We start from the raw sequence: 20000 nt of genomic DNA, 5'->3' as shown, positions 1-20000 counted from the left end.
AACTAGAAGGACGTTAACGTGTGCCCGTGTGTCAACGTAATTGCAAGCCCATGTTTCTTGTAAGGAAGCAGCAGTGTAAAAGCTTACAGCACCTGGTATTCCCAGGCGGTCTCCCATCCAAGTACTAACCAGGCCCGACCCTGCTTAGCTTCCGAGATCAGACGAGATCGGGCGTGCTCAGGGTGGTATGGCCGTAAGCCGACGGGCTGGGGACACAGACTCCTTTTATAGACTAGGCAAGGCCCCCTGCTCGTGGAGGAGCTCAAAAGTCAGCCTTTCGAACACACTGCACTTGAGCCTTTATCTCCACTACCTGCTACACTATATTCCAGTATTAGGAAGCTACATCGAGATGGGTAAGCTGCTGCCCATCTCCAAGCTTCTCACGTGCTTGCAGAGCGACATCCAAGGCTGAAACTAGAAGGACGTTAACGTGTGCCTGTGCGTCAACGTAATTGCAAGCCCATGTTTCTTGTAAGGAAGCAGCAGTGTAAAAGCTTACAGCACCTGGTATTCCCAGGCGGTCCCCCATCCAAGTACTAAACAGGCCCGACCCTGCTTAGCTTCCGAGATCAGACGAGATCGAGCGTGCTCAGGGTGGCTTGGCCGTAAGCCCAGGGGCCGTGGACACAGACTCCTTTTATAGACTAGGCAAGGCCCCCTGCTCGTGGAGGAGCTCAAAAGTCAGCCTTTCGAACACACTAAACTTGAGCCTTTATCTCCTCTACCTGCTACACTCTATTCCAGTATTAGGAAGCTACACCGAGATGGGTAAGCTGCTCCCCATCTCCAAGCTTCTCACATGCTTGCCGAGCGACATCCAAGGCTGAAACTAGAAGGACGTTAACGTGTGCCCGTGCGTCAACGTAATTGCAAGCCCATGTTTCTTGTAAGGAAGCAGCAGTGTAAAGGCTTACAGCACCTGGTATTCCCAGGCGGTCTCCCATCCAAGTACTAACCAGGCCCGACCCTGCTTAGCTTCCGAGATCAGACGAGATGGGGCGTGCTCAGGGTGGTATGGCCGTAAGCCAACGGGCTGGGGACACAGACTCCTTTTATAGACTAGGCAAGGCCCCCTGCTCGTGGAGGAGTTCAAAAGTCAGCCTTTCGAACACACTGCACTTGAGCCTTTATCTCCACTACCTGCTACACTCTATTCCAGTATTAGGAAGCTACACCGAGATGGGTAAGCTGCTCCCCATCTCCAAGCTTCTCACGTGCTTGCAGAGCGACATCCAAGGCTGAAACTAGAAGGACGTTAACATGTGCCCGTGCGTCAACGTAATTGCAAGCCCATGTTTCTTGTAAGGAAGCAGCAGTGTAAAAGCTTACAGCACTTGGTATTCCCAGGCGGTCTGCCATCCAAGTACTAACCAGGCCCGACCCTGCTTAGCTTCCGAGATCAGACGAGATCGGGCGTGCTCAGGGTGGTATGGCCGTAAGCCGACGGGCTGGGGACACAGACTCCTTTTATAGACTAGGCAAGGCCCCCTGCTCGTGGAGGAGCTCAAAGGTCAGCCTTTCGAACGTTCAAGAGTTTAAGTTGTTTTTGGTGGGCTTTGCTGTATGGCCGCGCCCTTTAAGTGTGTCAAATGTCAAGCAGCTGTTGTTATGGGAACTTTTGTGAGTGAGATGAAGCACGAGAACTGAGTCGGATGAATACAAGCAAGTTGATTTAATCTGAGTTGCAACCAGAGGAGCACAGTTTACAGAGTCGAAGAGTCTGCAAAGTGAACAACACTGAGCAGAGAGAAACAAGGCGTATATAAACATGTCTTCAGCAATATGTGTACGTGATATAGAAACAGGATATTCGTCAGAGTAGTTGTCTGATATGATGCCAATAAGGTGTTGTGAGAACGAGCAGATATCAATAGAGAACAGGGAGTTTCTAGGGAGGACAGGGACCTTGAGATAAAACGGGAAACTCATAATTGCCCGCTACACCTCGTGTGACCCAGGAAACAACTATCCACTGAACCTTGTGTGACCTAAAGAAACGTCTGTGTGCATGTAATATGCCATTACATTTCCCCCCTTTTTATCCTTAAGGATAAACGAGGAAGAGAAAAACAACCAATAAAACACAATCAACAATAGAATTACCAAAATATGCACACATCATATAACACAACAAAATCCCAGATGACAATCAAATAGGAGAAAAGAACAGTATTCAAAAACTTCAGACTGAGCATTCCAACTGGTTTACGATCAGTCGTCACACAGAATACAATTCAATGGAAAACCTTAAGTTAAAAGTTGCAAGCTGTTTTTGTGGATGAAAGCATCCTGAGTAGAGCATAGCAAAGAGAGAACTGGGTTACTGTCAAACAAAATCCTTTATACACATTCATCAGAGTCAGCATCAGTGTGTGAGTCGTCTGTGCTCGTGTCCTCGGTCAGGGCATAAGCAGCAGCTATGTCATCCAAAGTCACCTGGGGAGCAGGAGCAGAGACAGAAAGCATGTGATAGCGCACCATCTGCAACGAGAACAAGGAGCCCACAACTTTCTTAACCATAGGAATAATACAGCTGGACAAACAGCACATAAAAATATACAGACTTGCATGGGGAGAGTCACTGTGTGAAAAATAAAGACAGTGAAATGTTGTAACAGGTGTAGGGTGTGGTGTGGTGTAGGTCTTCTTGCGCCCACGAAGGTGACACAGAAACTACGTCTGCACGCCACTTGTTGTCTTCTTTCCTCGGGCCCTTGGTCACCTGTGTGCCTGTTGTGAACGCAAAGTCTTACTTAGCAGCCTCCGGAGTTTGTAGTTTTTTTCAGTCGAACCAGCAGGGGGTGCTGGAACCTTTCTGCAGTGGCTGGCGTGGATCCAGGTAGCCCGCTCAGCGACCTTCACAGCAGTGTGGGTTGTCAGCAGGATCTGGAACGGACCTTGCCACCTCCTGTTCCTCCACGACTTCCTCCTGAAGTCTTTTACGACCACGAAGTCACCTGGTTCGAGCTGGTGCAGGGGACCACTGGCTGGAACAGGGAGGGCTGCGATCACCTGTTTCTTTATATCAGAGAGCTGTTTGGATAGATTGGTACAGTAGGTTAGTGTGTTGTGATCACAAAGAGCTGTTGATGGGGGTGGAGATCGGGGAGTTTCCACACCTACAGAAGGAGGAGTTGCAAAAAGAATCTCAAAGGGGCTCAAGTTAGTTCTGTTTCGTTTTCGCATTCTCATATACATAAGCACTAGAGGAAGTGCTTTTGTCCATGGAAGACCTGTGTCTTCACAACACTTGGCCAGCTTGTTCTTTAGTGTTCCATTCTCCCTCTCTACTGCACCTCCACTAGCTGGGTGGTAGGCACAGTGTGTTCTCAGGTTAATGCCTAAGTATAGGCTCAGTTCAGTGATAGCTGAATTAACAAAATGGCTACCATTATCACTGGAGATTTTAGCTGGAATTCCCCATCTGGGAATGATTTCAGTAAGAAGGGCTTTAGCTACTACTGAGGCAGATTGTTTTGAGGCTGGGAACACTTCAACCCATTTGCTCCACATGTCTACCATCACTAAACAATGAGACTTTCCTTCTGATGGAGTTAGTTCTACAAAATCCATCATGACATGCTCAAAAGGTCGAGTTGGTTGAGGATGAGCAGCTTGTTGGGAAGGTTGGATTGCCCTGCCTACATTGTGAGTAGCACAGATAACACAGGCTTGGCAGTGTTTTTGAGCATAGGCAGAAAACCCTTTTGTGAACCAAAATGTATTAATCATTTGCTGCATCCCTCCTTTTGATGCATGGTCAGACCCATGCGTCAATTTAGCATAGTGAGGGAAGAAATGGGAAGGCAAACACGGGTTGTTGTCGGGGCCTATCCAGATGCCATAATGACATGAAGCACCTGCGTTTCTCCAAAGTTGCTTATCTTTTGGAGACGCAAAAGATTGAACAGCACTGAGGGAAGATGGTACGTCAGAAGAAACTGAAACCAAAGTACGTGATACAGAAGAGTCAAACAAAGGGAGAAGAGAAGCTGCCTTCGCAGCTGCATCCGCTCGAGCGTTACCTGTAGAAATTGGGTCAGAGGCATTAGTGTGAGCAGCACATTTACACACAGAAATGGCAGAAGGAAGAAGGATGGCATCTAAGAGATCTGCAATGAGTGTGTGATGCAAAACGGGCTTGCCATCATATTTCAGAAAACCTCTATGTTTCCAAAGTGCACCAAAGTCATGAACAACACCAAAAGCATATCTGGAATCAGTGTAGATATTTACAGATCTACCCTTAGCTAATTGGCAGGCAGTTGTTAAGGCCACAAGTTCTGCAGCTTGAGCTGAGAAGTGAGGTGGAAGAGATGATGACATCATCACGTCATAGTCAGAACAAACAGCAAAACCAACACGGCAGAGACCTGTAGCTGGGTCTCTTGAAGCAGAGCCATCTACATAGAGGACAAGGTCAGGATTTGTCAAGGGCGTTTCTGTCAGATCAGGTCTTGGAGAACAAGATGCTGAAAGTTCAGCCATGCAATCATGAGGCTCACCATCCTGTGGAAGAGGGAGCAGAGTAGCAGGGTTTAGAACAGTACACCTCTTAAGAGTGACATTAGGCATGTCAAGAAGACACGTATGATACCTAAGGTGTCTAGCAGCCGAAAGGTGTGATGTTTTCTGCTCAGAAAGGATCAAAGAGACCGCATGTGGCACAAGGAGAGTCAAAGGAGCGTAGCCAACTATATCTCTTGAGGCCAAAAGGGCTTTTTCAGCAGCTGCTACAGCTCTGAGACATTTTGGCATGTCTGCTGCTACAGGATCGAGTTTACCCAATCAATATGCCACAGGACGAAGCCTGTCACCATGAGGTTGTAGGAGGACAGAAGTCATGCAACCCGAACGTTCATCCACGGTCTGAGTGAATGGTTTGGTTGGGTCAGGAAGTCCAAGTGTAGGAGGAGACTGAAGTTGAAGTTTCAAGTTTAGGAATGCAGTTTCTGCTTCCGGTGTCCACTCAAGTTGTGAGCGAGAGGTCATGCCTGATTGGTGACACAAGGTCCTGAGGGGTCTTTCAACCTCAGAAAAATTAGGGACAAAAGCGCGACAGTAGGAACACATCCCCAGGAAAGATAGCATTTGTTGTTGGGTAATTGGTTTTGGAATCTTTTGGATAGCTTCAATATGTTTTGGAGACATGGTTTTGCCTTCACCAGAAATTATGTGACCCAGGAAGGTCACAGCTTGTTTGACAAATTGTAGCTTGTTTAAGCTGGCTTTGTGACCTTCTTCTGCCAGATGTTTGAGCAGTTTGATAGTGTCAGTTATGCATTGTTTTTCAGTTGGAGCGCAGATCAGAAGATCGTCTACATGTTGTAGTAACACAGTGCCATCAGAGAGCACTAGAGGCGACAATGATTCGCATAAAGCCCGATTGTAGATTGTTGGTGATTCAGTGAAACCCTGACATAAACGGGTGAAAGTATAACCTTTCCCGTTGAACTGGAATGCAAACCAGTACTGAGAATCCTTGTGAACAGGAACACTGAAAAATGCATTTGATAGATCAACAACTGAAAACCACTTAGCAGAAGATGGGACTTGTGAAAGCAAAGTGTACGGGTTAGGAACACTTGGTGTTCTGGCATGAACAGCTGCATTAACTGCTTTTAAGTCTTGAACAAATCGCCACTCGGGTAGGGTTGGTGGTTCTCTAGCTTTTTGAACTGGAAAAATAGGAGTGCAGACAGGTGAGTTATCACATGGGATAATAACACCAGCTTCCAATAAGGATTTAAAAACAGGTTTAATGCCTTCGACGGCTTCCGGACGCAGAGGGTACTGAACTCGTTTTGGCCTGTAGTCAGACTTAGGAGTGACTATTACAGGTTCACAATTTTTTATGAGACCTACATCATATTTGCCTTGTGCCCACAATTTGGGTGGGACTCGTGCAAGGGCTGGATGGATCTGTTCTGCGGAGAGCATTTGGTGTATGTGTTCGGTTTTATCAAGATTGTGGTCTAACAAGTAGACAGATTTCAGAGCAGCCACGGTTAATTTGCATGCAGTTTTGAAAACACCCCCCTTTGGCGAGTACGACACATGTGGGTCGGGTGTAGATTGCCAATCTTTGAGCTCAATGCATGATTTTGTCCATGGACCTAAATATCTCCATTGATCAGTTTGTCCTTTGGAAAGCGAAATATGTGGATGTGAATCGTTAATCAGAAAAAATTGTTGTTGTTCAGCTGTTAAGCTGACAGAAAGTGCACATCGTAGGTCTGTCCAGTAGAGAGAGTCAGTCAGTAGAGTATCGTTGATGTCAGTCCACCATTCAGTTTCATAGTCTCTGTCAAGGTCAGTTGTCACGTGTGACGTGCAATGGAGTGCCTCAGGCTGCATGAAAACTGCAGTTGGGCTAACCAGTGCATGTGCACGTTCAGTCAGAGATAGAGCCAAAACACTCTCAACTTTCCATTGGTATATGTAGAGCAGTGAGGAGATTAAATCAGGTTGATACTTAGCCATTATATAGGCTTCAGGATTGGGTGGAGTTGTTCGTCTCACAACTTTAACTCCTTCTGGTGTCGAAATAAGTCGATGCCAAAAGCCATCATCAGGTCTCGTCCTAACAAGTTGAAAGGACAGACGTGGGAAAGCAAAAATGAGTGCTTTACTTTAGTAAATGGTTCAGGATGAGAACACGTAGTTGGAGATGTATAGTTTTCTTTGACTGTTGTTCCACATGCACCAATGGAATACATGAAATTGCCACTGAGTTTGGCCTTAGGTATTTCAGAGTATTTTAACACTGTGCGTGTTGCACCCGAGTCAACCATAAATGTAACATCTTTTCCTGCAACATTCAAAATCATAGTGGGCAGTTTCTGCACCATTGAGTCATCATACATGGTGTATGTTCCTATAGGTTTAAAGTCAGATTTTCTCTGTAAAACTTCAATAGTCTCTGTGAGTAGTTGGTGTTGTTGCTGCGATGTAAGCGTGTGAGTGGTGTATGTGTGTGTGTCATTCTCACTCCCCTTTTCTGAAGGTTCAGGGTAGGCTGTCTGGGTGACGCACGCATCCGGTCCTCCCCTCCCTCGTCTCTCAGATCAGTCAGATGATTGTTGCCAACGGTCATTTCTGCCTCTAGGTGGAGCACCTCTTCCTCTGCCTCGGCCTCGGAATTGTGTGCAATCCTTTGCCCAATGTCCTTTATTGCCACACAGGAAGCACACATCGTAGCCTGGTGGCGGTCCCATTCTTGGACCTGATCTCTCTCCTTGCCATGGCCTGCGTCCTCTCTGCATGCCTCTTCCTCCTCGTTGTGAAACACCGTAATGCTGAACTGGAAGTGGTTGAGTTGATGGTACTGCAACTTGTTCAGGGAGAGCATAGTTAACATAGCTCTGTGTTCAGTGTCTTTTCTTTTCTTTTTTTTTTTTTTTCAGCGTCTTTCTTGTCCTGCAGGCATTTGTATGCATGGTCAGCATGTCATTAGTGTCCCAATTCACCGCTTGGGGTCTGTAGTCGCCATCTCTTTGGAAAATGTCTTTCACCTTGGAGAAATCAGATGGTTTCATGTATTTCATCATGACTCTCTGGATTTCGCCTGAGGTTGGTGTGAAGTCTTTGATGAACTGAACATAGGCTCGTGCCATGGCGGCGCCACCTTGTGCAGGCTTTGGGAGGTGTGATGCTGCATCAATCAGGTCCTGAGTTGTCCATGGGCGGTAGACAAAACCTGGATTTCCATCCGGACCCATAACTTGCACCATTGGCATCGTAAAAGCTGAATCTGATTGTTGTCTGGTGCGTGCTGCAATTGGAGGGGAGAGGGAGGAGGAAGTGAGGACACTGGAGCCTGGTGAGGGAGTGTTCATAAAAGAGGATGTGGATGACATCGGTGATGACATGGCAGATGAGGCGTTGTATGGAGGAGGAACCGAAGGCGGAGCCATTGCCTTGGGAGGGGGTTGTCTTCGAGGGAGGGACCAGGAAGCGTCATCAACCAGAGAGCTCTGACCGCACCCTGTCAGTTTAGGATAGAGAGAATTCTTTTTACTCTTAGGTTCAAAATCACTTTCTTTGTCTTTCTTATCGACTTTCATACATGTTATCATTTTGCACACTTGTCTCCTTTCTCTCGTTTCACATTCATCTTCCCACTTTTTCAGACATCCTTCATTTTTTTCAATCTCTCTCATTTTATCACTTTTCACTCTCTTTTTGCTCATAATTGTCTGTCTTTCTTTCTCAAGACTTTCACGTAATTTTTTTCAGTTGATTTTTGCTCAACGATCCCCCTTCTGGGAATCCATGATTTGTCACCCAGTAATTCAAACATTCAACACTTTGATCCCCATATTTTTGTTTCATGGCCAGAATAATTGGACTGTCCGGATCATTTTTCGCTTGTTTACTTCCTTGGGTACCCATGTTTCCTTTTTACCAAGAGTCCCTGACTCTTTTGATTATTTACCTCGTATAGACCCTGTCTACCGGTAAGTCCCTGACTTCTAGTAAATAATCCTAGGTGTAGGTCTTTGACGCCTATAACCCACACCTAACTTCAGTGAGAATGGAACGTTCTCACCTACCTCAGTGAGAGTGGAAAGTTCTCACCTACTTCAGTATCAGACCATAAAGATCTGTACCTACAACTCAGTATCAGATTATAAAAATCTGTACCTACAATCTCAGTATCAGGTTATGAAAACCTATACCTACAAACTCAGTATCAGGTTATAAAAACCTATACCTACAAACTCAGTATCAGGTTATAAAAACCTATACCTACAAACTCAGTTTCAATTTCAAGGGCATAAACCCCTTCAATCAAAACCTACAACATGACAGTTCCGTGTCAAGTTCCAAAACAAAAAGGAAGTAAACAATGGAAAATGATGACCAGCAGTAATGCAAGTATCCACAGACTCAGAAAATACATAAAAAAAGAAGTTATCTCTATTGATTACAGAATCATTATCATTATTCATGAATCATTGGTAAATTTGGAATTTGGAAAGTCAACATCTCACCGTCTCAATCGGACGTTAGCTTTATCTTGGATCGTCGTGGAGCCAGTCAGTCAATCAATTGGATCGCCGGTCCCCTCTCTCTGAATACTTGGTTGGAGGTAGAGGAAGATCTCCTGGATTCCAGGTGTGCACTGCCGGCGTCCTTTTGATCCCAACGGACTCTCAGACGATCCCACTTCTGACACCAAATTGTTATGGGAACTTTTGTGAGTGAGATGAAGCACGAGAACTGAGTCGGATGAATACAAGCAAGTTGATTTAATCTGAGTTGCAACCAGAGGAGCACAGTTTACAGAGTCGAAGAGTCTGCAAAGTGAACAACACTGAGCAGAGAGAAACAAGGCGTATATAAACATGTCTTCAGCAATATGTGTACGTGATATAGAAACAGGATATTCGTCAGAGTAGTTGTCTGATATGATGCCAATAAGGTGTTGTGAGAACGAGCAGATATCAATAGAGAACAGGGAGTTTCTAGGGAGGACAGGGACCTTGAGATAAAACGGGAAACTCATAATTGCCCGCTACACCTCGTGTGACCCAGGAAACAACTATCCACTGAACCTTGTGTGACCTAAAGAAACGTCTGTGTGCATGTAATATGCCATTACACTGTCCGTCAAGGCTCAGAGGTGCACTTAGATCACCTTGGGGCGGAGGTGATCAGCAGCAGCCTTTGTTATGCGCACTTAAAAAACATGGCACCACAACAAGTAACTTGTGTGCCAAGATCTTGAGTTGGCCCCAGACACTTGTGGGCCATCGCTTCTCGGCCTTTTGGCTAAGATCAAGTGTAGTATCTGTTCTTATCAGTTTAATATCTGATATGTCCTCTATATGGGGATTAAATATTAAATGCATTTTTGAGCATTGGGAGGTGAAAACTGGGGCTTGCTCTCTTCACTCCTTGCATTGACCTGGCATTGCAGTGCCACCAGGAACGGTGCACCATTCTCTTTTTTCTGTGAAAACCAAAGCAAGGCTGGAACTAGAAGGACGTTAACGTGTGCCTGTGCCCGTGCCCGTGCGTCAACGTAATTGCAAGCCCATGTTTCTTGTAAGGAAGCAGCAGTGTAAAAGCTTACAGCACCTGGTATTCCCAGGCGGTCTCCCATCCAAGTACTAACCAGGCCCGACCCTGCTTAGCTTCCGAGATCAGACGAGATGGGGCGTGCTCAGGGTGGTATGGCCGTAAGCCAACGGGCTGGGGACACAGACTCCTTTTATAGACTAGGCAAGGCCCCCTGCTCGTGGAGGAGCTCAAAAGTCAGCCTTTCGAACACACTGCACTTGAGCCTTTATCTCCACTACCTGCTACACTCTATTCCAGTATTAGGAAGCTACACCGAGATGGGTAAGCTGCTCCCCATCTCCAAGCTTCTCACGTGCTTGCAGAGCGACATCCAAGGCTGAAACTAGAAGGACGTTAACATGTGCCCGTGCGTCAACGTAATTGCAAGCCCATGTTTCTTGTAAGGAAGCAGCAGTGTAAAAGCTTACAGCACTTGGTATTCCCAGGCGGTCTGCCATCCAAGTACTAACCAGGCCCGACCCTGCTTAGCTTCCGAGATCAGACGAGATCGGGCGTGCTCAGGGTGGTATGGCCGTAAGCCGACGGGCTGGGGACACAGACTCCTTTTATAGACTAGGCAAGGCCCCCTGCTCGTGGAGGAGCTCAAAGGTCAGCCTTTCGAACGTTCAAGAGTTTAAGTTGTTTTTGGTGGGCTTTGCTGTATGGCCGCGCCCTTTAAGTGTGTCAAATGTCAAGCAGCTGTCCGTCAAGGCTCAGAGGTGCACTTAGATCACCTTGGGGCGGAGGTGATCAGCAGCAGCCTTTGTTATGCGCACTTAAAAAACATGGCACCACAACAAGTAACTTGTGTGCCAAGATCTTGAGTTGGCCCCAGACACTTGTGGGCCATCGCTTCTCGGCCTTTTGGCTAAGATCAAGTGTAGTATCTGTTCTTATCAGTTTAATATCTGATATGTCCTCTATATGGGGATTAAATATTAAATGCATTTTTGAGCATTGGGAGGTGAAAACTGGGGCTTGCTCTCTTCACTCCTTGCATTGACCTGGCATTGCAGTGCCACCAGGAACGGTGCACCATTCTCTTTTTTCTGTGAAAACCAAAGCAAGGCTGGAACTAGAAGGACGTTAACGTGTGCCTGTGCCCGTGCGTCAACGTAATTGCAAGCCCATGTTTCTTGTAAGGAAGCAGCAGTGTAAAAGCTTACAGCACCTGGCATTCCCAGGCGGTCTCCCATCCAAGTACTAAACAGGCCCGACCCTGCTTAGCTTCCGAGATCAGACGAGATCGAGCGTGCTCAGGGTGGTTTGGCCGTAAGCCCAGGGGCCGGGGACACAGACTCCTTTTATAGACTAGGCAAGGCCCCCTGCTCGTGGAGGAGCTCAAAAGTCAGCCTTTCGAACACACTAAACTTGAGCCTTTATCTCCACTACCTGCTACACTCTATTCCAGTATTAGGAAGCTACACCGAGATGTGTAAGCTGCTCCCCATCTCCAAGCTTCTCACATGCTTGCAGAGCGACATCCAAGGCTGAAACTAGAAGGACATTAACGTGTGCCCGTGCGTCAACGTAATTGCAAGCCCATGTTTCTTGTAAGGAAGCAGCAGTGTAAAAGCTTACAGCACCTGGTATTCCCAGGCGGTCTCCCATCCAAGTACTAACCAGGCCCGACCCTGCTTAGCTTCCGAGATCAGACGAGATCGGGCGTGCTCAGGGTGGTATGGCCGTAAGCCGGCGGGCTGGGGACACAGACTCCTTTTATAGACTAGGCAAGGCCCCCTGCTCATGGAGGAGCTCAAAGTTCAGCCTTTCGAACGTTCAAGAGTTTAAGTTGTTTTTGGTGGGCTTTGCTGTATGGCCGCGCCCTTTGAGTGTGTCAAATGTCAAGCAGCTGTCCGTCAAGGCTCAGAGGTGCACTTAGATCACCTTGGGGCGGAGGTGATCAGCAGCAGCCTTTGTTATGCGCACTTAAAAAACATGGCACCACAACAATTAACTTGTGTGCCAAGATCTTGAGTTGGCCCCAGACACTTGTGGGCCATCGCTTCTCGGCCTTTTGGCTAAGATCAAGTGTAGTATCTGTTCTTATCAGTTTAATATCTGATATGTCCTCTATATGGGGATTAAATATTAAATGCATTTTTGAGCATTGGGAGGTGAAAACTGGGGCTTGCTCTCTTCACTCCTTGCATTGACCTGGCATTGCAGTGCCACCAGGAACGGTGCACCATTCTCTTTTTTCTGTGAAAACCAAAGCAAGGCTGGAACTAGAAGGACGTTAACGTGTGCCTGTGCCCGTGCCCGTGCGTCAACGTAATTGCAAGCCCATGTTTCTTGTAAGGAAGCAGCAGTGTAAAAGCTTACAGCACCTGGTATTCCCAGGCGGTCTCCCATCCAAGTACTAACCAGGCCCGACCCTGCTTAGCTTCCGAGATCAGACGAGATGGGGCGTGCTCAGGGTGGTATGGCCGTAAGCCAACGGGCTGGGGACACAGACTCCTTTTATAGACTAGGCAAGGCCCCCTGCTCGTGGAGGAGCTCAAAAGTCAGCCTTTCGAACACACTGCACTTGAGCCTTTATCTCCACTACCTGCTACACTCTATTCCAGTATTAGGAAGCTACACCGAGATGGGTAAGCTGCTCCCCATCTCCAAGCTTCTCACGTGCTTGCAGAGCGACATCCAAGGCTGAAACTAGAAGGACGTTAACATGTGCCCGTGCGTCAACGTAATTGCAAGCCCATGTTTCTTGTAAGGAAGCAGCAGTGTAAAAGCTTACAGCACTTGGTATTCCCAGGCGGTCTGCCATCCAAGTACTAACCAGGCCCGACCCTGCTTAGCTTCCGAGATCAGACGAGATCGGGCGTGCTCAGGGTGGTATGGCCGTAAGCCGACGGGCTGGGGACACAGACTCCTTTTATAGACTAGGCAAGGCCCCCTGCTCGTGGAGGAGCTCAAAGGTCAGCCTTTCGAACGTTCAAGAGTTTAAGTTGTTTTTGGTGGGCTTTGCTGTATGGCCGCGCCCTTTAAGTGTGTCAAATGTCAAGCAGCTGTCCGTCAAGGCTCAGAGGTGCACTTAGATCACCTTGGGGCGGAGGTGATCAGCAGCAGCCTTTGTTATGCGCACTTAAAAAACATGGCACCACAACAAGTAACTTGTGTGCCAAGATCTTGAGTTGGCCCCAGACACTTGTGGGCCATCGCTTCTCGGCCTTTTGGCTAAGATCAAGTGTAGTATCTGTTCTTATCAGTTTAATATCTGATATGTCCTCTATATGGGGATTAAATATTAAATGCATTTTTGAGCATTGGGAGGTGAAAACTGGGGCTTGCTCTCTTCACTCCTTGCATTGACCTGGCATTGCAGTGCCACCAGGAACGGTGCACCATTCTCTTTTTTCTGTGAAAACCAAAGCAAGGCTGGAACTAGAAGGACGTTAACGTGTGCCTGTGCCCGTGCCCGTGCGTCAACGTAATTGCAAGCCCATGTTTCTTGTAAGGAAGCAGCAGTGTAAAAGCTTACAGCACCTGGTATTCCCAGGCGGTCTCCCATCCAAGTACTAAACAGGCCCGACCCTGCTTAGCTTCCGAGATCAGACGAGATCGAGCGTGCTCAGGGTGGTTTGGCCGTAAGCCAAGGGGCCGGGGACACAGACTCCTTTTATAGACTAGGCAAGGCCCCCTGCTCGTGGAGGAGCTCAAAAGTCAGCCTTTCGAACACACTGCACTTGAGCCTTTATCTCCACTACCTGCTACACTCTATTCCAGTATTAGGAAGCTACACCGAGATGGGTAAGCTGCTCCCCATCTCCAAGCTTCTCACGTGCTTGCAGAGCGACATCCAAGGCTGAAACTAGAAGGACGTTAACATGTGCCCGTGCGTCAACGTAATTGCAAGCCCATGTTTCTTGTAAGGAAGCAGCAGTGTAAAAGCTTACTGCACTTGGTATTACCAGGCGGTCTGCCATCCAAGTACTAACCAGGCCCGACCCTGCTTAGCTTCCGAGATCAGACGAGATCGGGCGTGCTCAGGGTGGTATGGCCGTAAGCCGACGGGCTGGGGACACAGACTCCTTTTATAGACTAGGCAAGGCCCCCTGCTCGTGGAGGAGCTCAAAGGTCAGCCTTTCGAACGTTCAAGAGTTTAAGTTGTTTTTGGTGGGCTTTGCTGTATGGCCGCGCCCTTTAAGTGTGTCAAATGTCAAGCAGCTGTCCGTCAAGGCTCAGAGGTGCACTTAGATCACCTTGGGGCGGAGGTGATCAGCAGCAGCCTTTGTTATGCGCACTTAAAAAACATGGCACCACAACAAGTAACTTGTGTGCCAAGATCTTGAGTTGGCCCCAGACACTTGTGGGCCATCGCTTCTCGGCCTTTTGGCTAAGATCAAGTGTAGTATCTGTTCTTATCAGTTTAATATCTGATATGTCCTCTATATGGGGATTAAATATTAAATGCATTTTTGAGCATTGGGAGGTGAAAACTGGGGCTTGCTCTCTTCACTCCTTGCATTGACCTGGCATTGCAGTGCCACCAGGAACGGTGCACCATTCTCTTTTTTCTGTGAAAACCAAAGCAAGGCTGGAACTAGAAGGACGTTAACGTGTGCCTGTGCCCGTGCCCGTGCCCGTGCGTCAACGTAATTGCAAGCCCATGTTTCTTGTAAGGAAGCAGCAGTGTAAAAGCTTACAGCACCTGGTATTCCCAGGCTGTCTCCCATCCAAGTACTAACCAGGCCCGACTCTGCTTAGCTTCCGAGATCAGACGAGATCGGGCGTGCTCAGGGTGGCATGGCAGTAAGCCGACGGGCTAGGGACACAGACTCCTTTTATAGACTAGGCAAGGCCCCCTGCTCGTGGAGGAGCTCAAAGGTCAGCCTTTCGAACGTTCAAGAGTTTAAGTTGTTTTTGGTGGGCTTTGCTGTATGGCCGCGCCCTTTGAGTGTGTCAAATGTCAAGCAGCTGTCCGTCAAGGCTCAGAGGTGCACTTAGATTACCTTGGGGCGGAGGTGATCAGCAGCAACCTTTGTTATGCGCACTTAAAAAACATGGCACCACAACAAGTTACTTGTGTGCCAAGATCTTGAGTTGGCCCCAGACACTTGTGGGCCATCGCTTCTCGGCCTTTTGGCTAAGATCAAGTGTAGTATCTGTTCTTATCAGTTTAATATCTGATATGTCCTCTATATGGGGATTAAATATTAAATGCATTTTTGAGCATTGGGAGGTGAAAACTGGGGCTTGCTCTCTTCACTCATTGCATTGACCTGGCATTGCAGTGCCACCAGGAACGGTGCACCATTCTCTTTTTTCTGTGAAAACCAAAGCAAGGCTGGAACTAGAAGGACGTTAACGTGTGCCTGTGCCCGTGCGTCAACGTAATTGCAAGCCCATGTTTCTTGTAAGGAAGCAGCAGTGTAAAAGCTTACAGCACCTGGTATTCCCAGGCGGTCTCCCATCCAAGTACTAACCAGGCCCGATCCTGCTTAGCTTCCGAGATCAGACGAGATCGGGCATGCTCAGGGTGGTATGGCCGTAAGCCGACGGGCTGGGGACACAGACTCCTTTTATAGACTAGGCAAGGCCCCCTGCTCGTGGAGGAGCTCAAAAGTCAGCCTTTCGAACACACTGCACTTGAGCCTTTATCTCCACTACCTGCTACACTATATTCCAGTATTAGGAAGCTACATCGAGATGGGTAAGCTGCTGCCCATCTCCAAGCTTCTCACGTGCTTGCAGAGCGACATCCAAGGCTGAAACTAGAAGGACGTTAACGTGTGCCCGTGCGTCAACGTAATTGCAAGCCCATGTTTCTTGTAAGGAAGCAGCAGTGTAAAAGCTTACAGCACCTGGTATTCCCAGGCGGTCTCCCATCCAAGTACTAACCAGGCCCGACCCTGCTTAGCTTCCGAGATCAGACGAGATGGGGCGTGCTCAGGGTGGTATGGCCGTAAGCCAACGGGCTGGGGACACAGACTCCTTTTATAGACTAGGCAAGGCCCCCTGCTCGTGGAGGAGCTCAAAAGTCAGCCTTTCGAACACACTGCACTTGAGCCTTTATCTCCACTACCTGCTACACTCTATTCCAGTATTAGGAAGCTACACCGAGATGGGTAAGCTGCTCCCCATCTCCAAGCTTCTCACGTGCTTGCAGAGCGACATCCAAGGCTGAAACTAGAAGGACGTTAACATGTGCCCGTGCGTCAACGTAATTGCAAGCGCATGTTTCTTGTAAGGAAGCAGCAGTGTAAAAGCTTACAGCACTTGGTATTCCCAGGCGGTCTGCCATCCAAGTACTAACCAGGCCCGACCCTGCTTAGCTTCCGAGATCAGACGAGATCGGGCGTGCTCAGGGTGGTATGGCCGTAAGCCGACGGGCTGGGGACACAGACTCCTTTTATAGACTAGGCAAGGCCCCCTGCTCGTGGAGGAGCTCAAAGGTCAGCCTTTCGAACGTTCAAGAGTTTAAGTTGTTTTTGGTGGGCTTTGCTGTATGGCCGCGCCCTTTAAGTGTGTCAAATGTCAAGCAGCTGTCCGTCAAGGCTCAGAGGTGCACTTAGATCACCTTGGGGCGGAGGTGATCAGCAGCAGCCTTTGTTATGCGCACTTAAAAAACATGGCACCACAATAAGTAACTTGTGTGCCAAGATCTTGAGTTGGCCCCAGACACTTGTGGGCCATCGCTTCTCGGCCTTTTGGCTAAGATCAAGTGTAGTATCTGTTCTTATCAGTTTAATATCTGATATGTCCTCTATATGGGGATTAAATATTAAATGCATTTTTGAGCATTGGGAGGTGAAAACTGGGGCTTGCTCTCTTCACTCCTTGCATTGACCTGGCATTGCAGTGCCACCAGGAACGGTGCACCATTCTCTTTTTTCTGTGAAAACCAAAGCAAGGCTGGAACTAGAAGGACGTTAACGTGTGCCTGTGCCCGTGCCCGTGCGTCAACGTAATTGCAAGCCCATGTTTCTTGTAAGGAAGCAGCAGTGTAAAAGCACCTGGTATTCCCAGGCGGTCTCCCATCCAAGTACTAACCAGGCCCGACCCTGCTTAGCTTCCGAGATCAGACGAGATCGGGCGTGCTCAGGGTGGTATGGCCGTAAGCCGACGGGCTGGGGACACAGACTCCTTTTATAGACTAGGCAAGGCCCCCTGCTCGTGGAGGAGCTCAAAGGTCAGCCTTTCGAACGTTCAAGAGTTTAAGTTGTTTTTGGTGGGCTTTGCTGTATGGCCGCGCCCTTTGAGTGTGTCAAATGTCAAGCAGCTGTCAAGCAAGGCTCAGAGGTGCACTTAGATCACCTTGGGGCGGAGGTGATCAGCAGCAGCCTTTGTTATGCGCACTTAAAAAACATGGCACCACAACAAGTAACTTGTGTGCCAAGATCTTGAGTTGGCCCCAGACACTTGTGGGCCATCGCTTCTCGGCCTTTTGGCTAAGATCAAGTGTAGTATCTGTTCTTATCAGTTTAATATCTGATATGTCCTCTATATGGGGATTAAATATTAAATGCATTTTTGAGCATTGGGAGGTGAAAACTGGGGCTTGCTCTCTCCACTCCTTGCATAGACCTGGCATTGCAGTGCCACCAGGAACGGTGCACCACTCTCTTTTTTCTGTGAAAACCAAAGCAAGGCTGGAACTAGAAGGACGTTAACGTGTGCCTGTGCCCATGCCTGTGCGTCAACGTAATTGCAAGCCCATGTTTCTTGTAAGGAAGCAGCAGTGTAAAAGCTTACAGCACCTGGTATTCCCAGACGGTCTCCCATCCAAGTACTAACCAGGCCCGACCCTGCTTAGCTTCCGAGATCAGACGAGATCGGGCGTGCTCAGGGTGGTATGGCCGTAAGCCGACGGGCTGGGGACACAGACTCCTTTTATAGACTAGGCAAGGCCCCCTGCTCGTGGAGGAGCTCAAAAGTCAGCCTTTCGAACACACTGCACTTGAGCCTTTATCTCCACTACCTGCTACACTATATTCCAGTATTAGGAAGCTACACCGAGATGGGTAAGCTGCTGCCCATCTCCAAGCTTCTCACATGCTTGCAGAGCGACATCCAAGGCTGAAACTAGAAGGAGGTTAACGTGTGCCCGTGCGTCAACGTAATTGCAAGCCCATGTTTCTTGTAAGGAAGCAGCAGTGTAAAAGCTTACAGCACCTGGTATTCCCAGGCGGTCTCCCATCCAAGTACTAACCAGGCCCGATCCTGCTTAGCTTCCGAGATCAGACGAGATCGGGCATGCTCAGGGTGGTATGGCCGTAACCCGACGGGCTGGGGACACAGACTCCTTTTATAGACTAGGCAAGGCCCCCTGCTCGTGGAGGAGCTCAAAAGTCAGCCTTTCGAACGTTCAAGAGTTTAATTGTTTTTGGTGGGCTTTGCTGTATGGCCGCGCCCTTTGAGTGTGTCAAATGTCAAGCAGCTGTCCGTCAAGGCTCAGAGGTGCACTTAGATCACCTTGGGGCGGAGGTGATCAGCAGCAGCCTTTGTTATGCGCACTTAAAAAACATGGCACCACAACAAGTAACTTGTGCGTCAAGATCTTGAGTTGGCCCCAGACACTTGTGGGCCATCGCTTCTCGGCCTTTTGGCTAAGATCAAGTGTAGTATCTGTTCTTATCAGTTTAATATCTGATATGTCCTCTATATGGGGATTAAATATTAAATGCATTTTTGAGCATTGGGAGGTGAAAACTGGGGCTTGCTCTCTTCACTCCTTGCATTGACCTGGCATTGCAGTGCCACCAGGAACGGTGCACCACTCTCTTTTTTCTGTGAAAACCAAAGCAAGGCTGGAACTAGAAGGACGTTAGCGTGTGCCTGTGCCCATGCCCGTGCGTCAACGTAATTGCAAGCCCATGTTTCTTGTAAGGAAGCAGCAGTGTAAAAGCTTACAGCACCTGGTATTCCCAGGCGGTCTCCCATCCAAGTACTAACCAGGCCCGACCCTGCTTAGCTTCCGAGATCAGACGAGATCGGGCGTGCTCAGGGTGGTATGGCCGTAAGCCGACGGGCTGGGGACACAGACTCCTTTTATAGACTAGGCAAGGCCCCCTGCTCGTGGAGGAGCTCAAAAGTCAGCCTTTCGAACACACTGCACTTGAGCCTTTATCTCCACTACCTGCTACACTCTATTCCAGTATTAGGAAGCTACACCGAGATGGGTAAGCTGCTCCCCATCTCCAAGCTTCTCACGTGCTTGCAGAGCGACATCCAAGGCTGAAACTAGAAGGAGGTTAACGTGTGCCCGTGCGTCAACGTAATTGCAAGCCCATGTTTCTTGTAAGGAAGCAGCAGTGTAAAAGCTTACAGCACCTGGTATTCCCAGGCGGTCTCCCATCCAAGTACTAACCAGGCCCGATCCTGCTTAGCTTCCGAGATCAGACGAGATCGGGCATGCTCAGGGTGGTATGGCCGTAAGCCGATGGGCTGGGGACACAGACTCCTTTTATAGACTAGGCAAGGCCCCCTGCTCGTGGAGGAGCTCAAAAGTCAGCCTTTCGAACGTTCAAGAGTTTAAGTTGTTTTTGGTGGGCTTTGCTGTATGGCCGCGCCCTTTGAGTGTGTCAAATGTCAAGCAGCTGTCCGTCAAGGCTCAGAGGTGCACTTAGATCACCTTGGGGCGGAGGTGATCAGCAGCAGCCTTTGTTATGCGCACTTAAAAAACATGGCACCACAACAAGTAACTTGTGCGTCAAGATCTTGAGTTGGCCCCAGACACTTGTGGGCCATCGCTTCTCGGCCTTTTGGCTAAGATCAAGTGTAGTATCTGTTCTTATCAGTTTAATATCTGATATGTCCTCTATATGGGGATTAAATATTAAATGCATTTTTGAGCATTGGGAGGTGAAAACTGGGGCTTGCTCTCTTCACTCCTTGCATTGACCTGGCATTGCAGTGCCACCAGGAACGGTGCACCACTCTCTTTTTTCTGTGAAAACCAAAGCAAGGCTGGAACTAGAAGGACG

The 20000-nt window shown here is 48.3% G+C and overlaps 1 protein-coding gene, 30 non-coding genes and 1 pseudogene across 31 annotated transcripts; 10 read left to right on the top strand and 22 right to left on the bottom strand.

Moving 5' to 3' along the window:
* Positions 1-80: 80 nt before the first annotated feature.
* Positions 81-199, bottom strand: LOC131476767 (5S ribosomal RNA). Its single transcript, XR_009243130.1, has one exon. It is a non-coding gene; the product is annotated as a 5S ribosomal RNA (ribosomal RNA).
* Positions 200-495: 296 nt separating this feature from the next.
* Positions 496-614, bottom strand: LOC131441310 (5S ribosomal RNA). The gene has a single exon (XR_009231979.1). It is a non-coding gene; the product is annotated as a 5S ribosomal RNA (ribosomal RNA).
* A 296-nt stretch (positions 615-910) lies between these two features.
* On the bottom strand, positions 911-1029 carry LOC131440975 (5S ribosomal RNA). Its single transcript, XR_009231655.1, has one exon. It is a non-coding gene; the product is annotated as a 5S ribosomal RNA (ribosomal RNA).
* A 296-nt stretch (positions 1030-1325) lies between these two features.
* LOC131441177 (5S ribosomal RNA) lies at positions 1326-1444 on the bottom strand. Its single transcript, XR_009231851.1, has one exon. It is a non-coding gene; the product is annotated as a 5S ribosomal RNA (ribosomal RNA).
* Positions 1445-1660: 216 nt separating this feature from the next.
* On the bottom strand, positions 1661-4761 carry LOC131475900 (protein NYNRIN-like). Its single transcript, XM_058654272.1, has 2 exons — positions 3864-4761; positions 1661-3833 (listed from the first exon to the last, which is right to left on the bottom strand). Exons 1-2 carry the CDS (start codon positions 4759-4761, stop codon positions 2722-2724), a joined length of 2010 nt encoding a protein of 669 aa, XP_058510255.1. The 3' UTR covers positions 1661-2721.
* A 4999-nt stretch (positions 4762-9760) lies between these two features.
* Positions 9761-9953, top strand: LOC131442064 (U2 spliceosomal RNA). Its single transcript, XR_009232647.1, has one exon. It is a non-coding gene; the product is annotated as a U2 spliceosomal RNA (small nuclear RNA).
* Positions 9954-10077: 124 nt separating this feature from the next.
* Positions 10078-10196, bottom strand: LOC131441036 (5S ribosomal RNA). The gene has a single exon (XR_009231714.1). It is a non-coding gene; the product is annotated as a 5S ribosomal RNA (ribosomal RNA).
* Positions 10197-10492: 296 nt separating this feature from the next.
* On the bottom strand, positions 10493-10611 carry LOC131441176 (5S ribosomal RNA). Its single transcript, XR_009231850.1, has one exon. It is a non-coding gene; the product is annotated as a 5S ribosomal RNA (ribosomal RNA).
* Positions 10612-10919: 308 nt separating this feature from the next.
* On the top strand, positions 10920-11112 carry LOC131442063 (U2 spliceosomal RNA). The gene has a single exon (XR_009232646.1). It is a non-coding gene; the product is annotated as a U2 spliceosomal RNA (small nuclear RNA).
* Positions 11113-11230: 118 nt separating this feature from the next.
* Positions 11231-11349, bottom strand: LOC131441240 (5S ribosomal RNA). Its single transcript, XR_009231912.1, has one exon. It is a non-coding gene; the product is annotated as a 5S ribosomal RNA (ribosomal RNA).
* Positions 11350-11645: 296 nt separating this feature from the next.
* LOC131476766 (5S ribosomal RNA) lies at positions 11646-11764 on the bottom strand. The gene has a single exon (XR_009243129.1). It is a non-coding gene; the product is annotated as a 5S ribosomal RNA (ribosomal RNA).
* A 308-nt stretch (positions 11765-12072) lies between these two features.
* On the top strand, positions 12073-12265 carry LOC131442062 (U2 spliceosomal RNA). The gene has a single exon (XR_009232645.1). It is a non-coding gene; the product is annotated as a U2 spliceosomal RNA (small nuclear RNA).
* Positions 12266-12389: 124 nt separating this feature from the next.
* On the bottom strand, positions 12390-12508 carry LOC131441035 (5S ribosomal RNA). The gene has a single exon (XR_009231713.1). It is a non-coding gene; the product is annotated as a 5S ribosomal RNA (ribosomal RNA).
* Positions 12509-12804: 296 nt separating this feature from the next.
* On the bottom strand, positions 12805-12923 carry LOC131441175 (5S ribosomal RNA). The gene has a single exon (XR_009231849.1). It is a non-coding gene; the product is annotated as a 5S ribosomal RNA (ribosomal RNA).
* Positions 12924-13231: 308 nt separating this feature from the next.
* LOC131442061 (U2 spliceosomal RNA) lies at positions 13232-13424 on the top strand. Its single transcript, XR_009232644.1, has one exon. It is a non-coding gene; the product is annotated as a U2 spliceosomal RNA (small nuclear RNA).
* Positions 13425-13548: 124 nt separating this feature from the next.
* LOC131441059 (5S ribosomal RNA) lies at positions 13549-13667 on the bottom strand. The gene has a single exon (XR_009231736.1). It is a non-coding gene; the product is annotated as a 5S ribosomal RNA (ribosomal RNA).
* Positions 13668-13963: 296 nt separating this feature from the next.
* On the bottom strand, positions 13964-14082 carry LOC131441425 (5S ribosomal RNA; annotated as a pseudogene).
* A 308-nt stretch (positions 14083-14390) lies between these two features.
* On the top strand, positions 14391-14583 carry LOC131442059 (U2 spliceosomal RNA). The gene has a single exon (XR_009232643.1). It is a non-coding gene; the product is annotated as a U2 spliceosomal RNA (small nuclear RNA).
* Positions 14584-14713: 130 nt separating this feature from the next.
* Positions 14714-14832, bottom strand: LOC131441411 (5S ribosomal RNA). Its single transcript, XR_009232077.1, has one exon. It is a non-coding gene; the product is annotated as a 5S ribosomal RNA (ribosomal RNA).
* A 308-nt stretch (positions 14833-15140) lies between these two features.
* Positions 15141-15333, top strand: LOC131442682 (U2 spliceosomal RNA). Its single transcript, XR_009233248.1, has one exon. It is a non-coding gene; the product is annotated as a U2 spliceosomal RNA (small nuclear RNA).
* A 118-nt stretch (positions 15334-15451) lies between these two features.
* On the bottom strand, positions 15452-15570 carry LOC131440882 (5S ribosomal RNA). The gene has a single exon (XR_009231565.1). It is a non-coding gene; the product is annotated as a 5S ribosomal RNA (ribosomal RNA).
* A 296-nt stretch (positions 15571-15866) lies between these two features.
* LOC131441034 (5S ribosomal RNA) lies at positions 15867-15985 on the bottom strand. The gene has a single exon (XR_009231712.1). It is a non-coding gene; the product is annotated as a 5S ribosomal RNA (ribosomal RNA).
* Positions 15986-16281: 296 nt separating this feature from the next.
* Positions 16282-16400, bottom strand: LOC131441174 (5S ribosomal RNA). Its single transcript, XR_009231848.1, has one exon. It is a non-coding gene; the product is annotated as a 5S ribosomal RNA (ribosomal RNA).
* A 308-nt stretch (positions 16401-16708) lies between these two features.
* On the top strand, positions 16709-16901 carry LOC131442058 (U2 spliceosomal RNA). The gene has a single exon (XR_009232642.1). It is a non-coding gene; the product is annotated as a U2 spliceosomal RNA (small nuclear RNA).
* A 117-nt stretch (positions 16902-17018) lies between these two features.
* On the bottom strand, positions 17019-17137 carry LOC131441405 (5S ribosomal RNA). The gene has a single exon (XR_009232071.1). It is a non-coding gene; the product is annotated as a 5S ribosomal RNA (ribosomal RNA).
* A 308-nt stretch (positions 17138-17445) lies between these two features.
* Positions 17446-17638, top strand: LOC131442613 (U2 spliceosomal RNA). The gene has a single exon (XR_009233182.1). It is a non-coding gene; the product is annotated as a U2 spliceosomal RNA (small nuclear RNA).
* A 124-nt stretch (positions 17639-17762) lies between these two features.
* On the bottom strand, positions 17763-17881 carry LOC131477070 (5S ribosomal RNA). Its single transcript, XR_009243424.1, has one exon. It is a non-coding gene; the product is annotated as a 5S ribosomal RNA (ribosomal RNA).
* A 296-nt stretch (positions 17882-18177) lies between these two features.
* On the bottom strand, positions 18178-18296 carry LOC131441280 (5S ribosomal RNA). Its single transcript, XR_009231949.1, has one exon. It is a non-coding gene; the product is annotated as a 5S ribosomal RNA (ribosomal RNA).
* A 307-nt stretch (positions 18297-18603) lies between these two features.
* LOC131442251 (U2 spliceosomal RNA) lies at positions 18604-18796 on the top strand. Its single transcript, XR_009232827.1, has one exon. It is a non-coding gene; the product is annotated as a U2 spliceosomal RNA (small nuclear RNA).
* A 124-nt stretch (positions 18797-18920) lies between these two features.
* LOC131476765 (5S ribosomal RNA) lies at positions 18921-19039 on the bottom strand. The gene has a single exon (XR_009243128.1). It is a non-coding gene; the product is annotated as a 5S ribosomal RNA (ribosomal RNA).
* A 296-nt stretch (positions 19040-19335) lies between these two features.
* LOC131440880 (5S ribosomal RNA) lies at positions 19336-19454 on the bottom strand. Its single transcript, XR_009231564.1, has one exon. It is a non-coding gene; the product is annotated as a 5S ribosomal RNA (ribosomal RNA).
* Positions 19455-19762: 308 nt separating this feature from the next.
* On the top strand, positions 19763-19955 carry LOC131442250 (U2 spliceosomal RNA). The gene has a single exon (XR_009232826.1). It is a non-coding gene; the product is annotated as a U2 spliceosomal RNA (small nuclear RNA).
* The last annotated feature ends 45 nt before the right edge of the window (positions 19956-20000 follow it).

This window comes from Solea solea, chromosome 16 (genome assembly GCF_958295425.1).
Source record: "Solea solea chromosome 16, fSolSol10.1, whole genome shotgun sequence".
Taxonomy (NCBI): Eukaryota; Metazoa; Chordata; class Actinopteri; order Pleuronectiformes; family Soleidae; genus Solea; species Solea solea.
This window is presented reverse-complemented; position numbering and strand designations above follow the sequence as displayed.

Bases quoted from the DNA above. Each gene is read 5' to 3' on its own strand.
- LOC131475900 (XM_058654272.1), bottom strand. From the start codon at position 4,761: ATGCCAAAATGTCTCAGAGCTGTAGCAGCTGCTGAAAAAGCCCTTTTG. The intron at 3,834-3,863 runs GTGCTTCATGTC...GCATCTGGATAG, and splicing joins GCAACTTTGGAGAAACGCAG to GCCCCGACAACAACCCGTGT.